Source organism: Ruditapes philippinarum, unplaced genomic scaffold (genome assembly GCF_026571515.1).
Source record: "Ruditapes philippinarum isolate M1 unplaced genomic scaffold, ASM2657151v2 ctg14566_1_1_1_1, whole genome shotgun sequence".
NCBI classification, from domain to species: Eukaryota; Metazoa; Mollusca; class Bivalvia; order Venerida; family Veneridae; genus Ruditapes; species Ruditapes philippinarum.
In genome coordinates, this window is record NW_026865189.1 from 32,516 (window position 1) to 38,433 (window position 5,918).

A 5,918-nucleotide genomic window follows, 5' to 3' on the forward strand; every position below is an offset into this window, starting at 1 on the left:
CACACCGACACATATAGCGACGTTCCAGCTTTACTGGTGCAGGAAGACCTCAGGGTCCCTTCCGTGCATTTTTTCAGGCACGAATGGGCACCTGAGTAGAAACACAGACGTTCCATAAGCTAGCTGGATAGCTTTCTCATATGAAATAATCCAAAGTCCCTGTCGGGTTTCGAACCCACAGCGGTGAGGTGCAAGTGGTTTGAAGTCAATGACCTTAACCACTCGGCCACGGACGCCGCATACATAATGCCTCGCCTTTTGCGAAAATCGACTTCAAAGTTTTAACAGGCTATATCTTCACACTTACTCAATCAATTTTAATATAAAATATATCTTAGTGTGCAGAATTATTTTAATTTTTACACTTTGAATTACAAAAAAAGTTCCTGTAGATTGTTTTTCTTAAAATCAAAATAAATAAAAATGAAAAATCAATAAGCAATATATTTTATTGAAAAAAATACAAGAACCAGAATGCTGTAATAAGTTACAGCAATTTGATCCTAAAATATAATTACAATTAGGAATTACAACAATGTGAAATAATAACTATTTTACTGTTTTATACTGAAATTATATTAAATTTAGACGTAACTAGAAATTGGGTGCTTTAACGAATAGTCTGCATCCACATTAATTTAGGCACCACAGAGCACGGAATGTGATCAGGATCAAAACAGTACATTAAGTCTTAAAATCAAGACAATGCGGTGAAGTGTAAATAGCCACGAACAGGCATTAACTTATCACACATGATTTCTTGACAAATGTAAAAAGACTAAATGTCAGAGTTTATTTGTCACGAAGAAATTTCGACTTGCCCGATGATAAAACCAGCGACATTTAATCTCTTAAGAGCTCTACTGATAAAATCTGTCTCACTTTTTTAAGAAAATGTATAGAAAGCTTTTTGGCAGTACTGGACACTAATTTGTTGTAGGTAACGTAATACACCTTATGCGTTGTCTTCATCATCATATCATTGAAGCACTTTACTTATTAACTAATTAATACCAAATTATATATTTCTATCAATCAAACAGGTGTTATTCGTAAAGCCGGCTCCGGATGCTATGCTGGATTCATGTCCAGCTTTATCCAATACCTCCCGACACAAAACCTATGTTCTATGATGCATGGGGCCCTGCAAATTATCATACATGTAAAATCGGAATAAATAACAACAAATGCTGTGTCAATGGGTGTGTATTATAATGGCATTAAACCGAATACATGTAAACATCTTGAAATAATCTAATGCAAAAATAAATTATTGATTATGTTACAGAATGTGTTTCTTACTGTTTGGTTAAGTGTTGTATAGTAAACAATAACTAAACAAAACACATGTTTTCTGTTACAGATGATTCAAAGGATGCGAAGGAAAATTTTCTCATAATCTATCTTATATAAATAATATATTTTAATCAAAGCCAAACGTGTTTTTATATTACTGTATTTACAGCTTTTGGTCTCGTCTCCAGAAGATACTAGAAAATCTACCTCTGTATAAATATTTCAATACATCTCTTCCTGTAATCATATACTATTAGTTAAAAGGAATCAAAAAATTGAATCATTAACATGTATATTTTTTTGCTTCGAACACAGTTCGATTATCTGCTATCGAGATACACCTTCTTTAAATATACTACGGAATTTATTCATTCGGGATATTTATAATACGGCGTAACGGTGTGGATACCGGGGATCGTATTAATCTTATGGGGTAGCAAATAAATTGCATTGGATTAAATATTTGTTGTTGTTTGTGGCAATGAAAAGTTTGTAAAAATATTTAATTTATTGATTATTACTATTTATTTCCACAACTTACGACAAGTGTCAAAATCCCAGCAGAATAATCCATTTTCTTGTTTTTGTTGTTGATACCATATCTCATAGCAGTGGTTTAGCTTTATCATTTAATTTTGAGTATTTTTACCAATCTGTCACCTCATATTTTTGTCTTGCATGTTCCCTTTATGTTTCAGTGACCATTGGTTTCTGAACTATTTTATTGTTTACCTAACTAATAAAAATAGTAAAGAATGGCAACAACATGTTCTACGAGTACGATTTCTTAAAATACAAGACTAATTGGTACCTTTAATGCATACAAAAAAGAATTGTGTTACCAAAACGAATAACATTCAATTACAATGACCATGTCAGCAGACCTAAAAAATAAAATACGATAACTCATGAAAAAGAATGAAATTAAACAATTCACTATATGCAAAAATTTTAAACATTTATAACATGGAAATTTTGTCTGCTTTGATATACAATAGTAGAATTTTATATGTACAAAGGACACATACATACATACATGCATTCATACAGACTACGTACAGACAGACAGTCGGCCGGACGGAGGACGGACAGACATACATCAAATCAAAGTATCATACATTTTATGTAAGAAACGTAACAACGTTAAAATAATTGTAACATACAAAATTCACTACGACTGAATATTGATTATGAGTAAAAAATAATTTAAAATCACACTGACATTAGTATTCCTTTAAAAAGTAAACATGTTTTCAACTGAAATTGGAATATTTAATACATTGAATGTATAATCGCTATTACAAGCTTCACAAAGATTAAAACACGCAATATTTACATGTACATGGGAAGGATTTTTTATTGTTTATATGTGTGCATGGATTATAATCATATATTTAACATAGTAAAGACTTAGATGTAAAAACTGTTTGCGAACTAAAATGTTTATGGTCACTCCTGAGTAGCTGACAAAATAGTTTTTTTTTTAAAAAAACGTGTGCGAAAGTGTAATAAACTAAATATGTGTGTAATTTCTGCTGCTGAAACTGTATTTACTATGTTCCTTGAGCAACTCCTTTACACAAAATAGCTCCCCCTTCTTCCAACAACAATACAGGCCAAACAATGAAGTCTATTTTCTTTCCAGCTTTTGTATATTGTTTATATTTGTTGGTATCAAATTTGGATCCTGGCTTGGGGCTCCTGTCAATGACAACAGGTGGAGTTTGAACGTGCATTAGCCAACAGAGCTCTATACAACGTGTCGTATAACTCCGCAACTGTGCCGGAACAAACCAGTCTTTCTGTGTTGATTCTATTTGCTATGAAAATATAAAGTAAAATTATACATTTAATTTGAATTTATACTTTTAATAAATTTGTCATGTATTTTATCGTAAATTTAATTTGTATCTATATTTTTTATTAATATTTTAATGTGTTGAAGAACATTTGCATTCGTAAAGTATTGTATTGTATTGTGGCAGAACAAAATCTTTATAAAAATAAAACTAAATATCAACAAGGCAATGCAACGTTCACAGAACGCATCCGCCGACATAATTCAGTCACAGGCTATTTTTCCAACATGTTTACATGCATTTATTGACCGTATTATACAAATCGTGATAATCTTATAATGTGACATAACATTTGCTTTAAAACACATACCGATATCACATCAACAACGGATATATCTGCAGTCTGCTTGCGAAGTTCTGATAAAGCCTTTGACTGAACCGCTGAGAAGGAGACAGGGTTTTCCGTTTTTCCCTTTTTCTGGAAAAGAGATATCCAAATTCGTATGTAACTAATATGTAATTAGGTTATAACGTTGAAAATCAAATATATTCTCTAAATATAACTATCATATACAAAATGCATTGCATAACAAACGCATACAGGCTTTAAAGTATTGACTTATAAATGTTTGTTCGTTAAAGAAACGTACTTTGAATATTTGATCATTTTTTTGTTAAATATGTCATAACGTGACAATAAAACATATTTTATATCTAAATGTAATATCTAATTATTGTTTATATGAATACATTTATTCGTAAAAACAACGAAAAGTTAAACAAGGACATCGATGGAGGTTACCAAAAAGAGCACATGAGAGATGGAAGGATATGCAAGTAAGAAAAGTGTAGAGTGGATGAGAAGCTGTTAGATCATGTCGTCTGGTTCTTCCAGAATGTGTAGGCGAGGCAAAAGTATTCCAACATTCAGACATAAGATCGGTTTAATGACGCTTAATGTAATTTTAAAATTAGAGTAGAGAAATTATCATAGATAAATGCCTAATGGAATGAAAAGTGATGTTTTGCTCTTAACTGGTAATATGTTATAAATATAATATTTCAAACAATGCGTTAACAAATTCATTATAGGAGCGTTCTTTACAGGCACTGAACAAATACAGAAAATAAGAATCCCGAAAGAAAGTCCAAAATGGTCAAATTGAAAATGTTGTAGGCTCGGTTTGATTGAGCCTGTTCATGCATGGACGGTACTGTCAAGTGAAAACTACAAAGAAAATTATCGGATAGACAGAGAGACAAACACAGATATCCCTACTGAGGATCATAGTGCACGTTATGTTTTAGCGTAAGAGAGCCTTATAAACAAAACTAATAATTTCAAAACAAAGAAACCATTGATTTAAATGTAGAATAACCTCTTTTGCCCCGGCCCTCAAGTTAAATTTAAATACCCAACTGCTTTTTATATTGTGTGAAAATTATTTATCAAGGGAAACTTGTATAGATACCAATACCGGAACAAGAATTATTTATTACCTGTTCTGATGCTTGTCCAACTTCTATATTATTTGCAGGATAACACACAGCATTCTTCAAATTCCGTTGATGATTCATAGATATTTTTCCACAAATTTCATAACAACCCTGTAAAGAAAGTAATAGATAATAAAAATGCATTTTCAATTTAGTATACCAGGTTATCAAAGCAATGTTATTAGATAGGTCGAAAAAATAAAGATATTTAAATTTGACGCAAGATATGCGCCGTGGGAACATCCTATTACTTACTTATTTCTACCTTTATACATCAACAACAATTTAATTTAAAATGTTATTTGGGTTTTGGTTTTAATGACATTGTTAACAAAATACATAAAACTGACTCATTGCTTACCACTCATATATCAGTGCAATTTAAGATTTGGATTATTGTTTATTCATGTATATATTTCAGGTTAAATTTAAAGGTACCGTACATCATGCCTTAGAAAAAGTTAAATATTTTCTTCTTCTATAGTGTTTAAATAATTGTTTAAGAGAATTTTAGATGCTTGTTTCCTGAAGAAAGTAGCAAAAAATGTGGAATAATTTGTCATAAAAGTAGCAAAATATATACAGAGTAGTAATTTGATTTTCATACAAAATACCAATTCATTATAGCTGTACTGATTACCAAAAAGGAAAAGATGAAAAAGATGGTTCAGGTAATTGGTCAATTAGTAACTTTTTGATTACTATAACTGTACACGAAAATTAAAAGCTTTTGATTAATAAAAAGTAAATAATGGCATTTCTGAGGCATACAGGGCCTTTAATACGCCTCTTACTACGATAATCTTCAACAAAAAATCTGTGTTTTCTTGATCTTTATCTCCCAATACTTCGTATGCATCTGTCCAGGAAATGTCATACAACTCTGGTATACTGTTCGGCTATTTTGGTTGGACGGTTAGGATCACTAAGATCTGCAATATTTGGGTTGTTGTCCGTCAGACGTGCTCCAGCGACCTTTGATAATCTAATAACAAATTTTATATTGTAAAGATAAAAAATAATTAGATCAACTACAATTTTATACATTTTACTTAAAAAAATTGTACATTAACAGTATAACAATATTATCAGCAAAAACCCGTTTTGACATAAGCTCCACAATGGAAATTTGAGGTTAAGTTCTCCTAGGTACGATGTTTGTGATATGGTAACATTTCTTATACATTGATGTTTGTTTTTATTAATTTGTCGTGCATTGAATATAATTTACCATATTATTGCATAATAATGAAATAAATCTATCAATCTTTTAAATATTGATAACGTTTGAAAGCATTGACTGAGTTGTAAAGCCAAACTTGTCAA

General features: G+C 30.9%; 1 protein-coding gene across 1 annotated transcript; it reads right to left on the reverse strand.

Annotated features, from left to right (window-relative positions):
- Positions 1 to 2,341: 2,341 nt before the first annotated feature.
- On the reverse strand, positions 2,342 to 4,742 carry LOC132728144 (uncharacterized). Its single transcript, XM_060713769.1, has 3 exons — positions 4,596 to 4,742; positions 3,466 to 3,573; positions 2,342 to 3,116 (listed from the first exon to the last, which is right to left on the reverse strand). Exons 1-3 carry the CDS (start codon positions 4,734 to 4,736, stop codon positions 2,850 to 2,852), a joined length of 516 nt encoding a protein of 171 aa, XP_060569752.1. The 5' UTR covers positions 4,737 to 4,742; the 3' UTR covers positions 2,342 to 2,849.
- Positions 4,743 to 5,918: the final 1,176 nt, after the last annotated feature.

Excerpts from the sequence above, each read along its gene's own strand:
- LOC132728144 (XM_060713769.1), bottom strand. The coding sequence starts at position 4,736 with ATGCATTTTTATTATCTATTACTTTCTTTACAGGGTTGTTATGAAATT. Across the intron at positions 3,574-4,595 it reads TTGGACAAGCATCAGAACAG|AAAAAGGGAAAAACGGAAAA; the intron begins GTAATAAATAAT and ends TCTCTTTTCCAG. Across the intron at positions 3,117-3,465 it reads CCGTTGTTGATGTGATATCG|CAAATAGAATCAACACAGAA; the intron begins GTATGTGTTTTA and ends ATATTTTCATAG.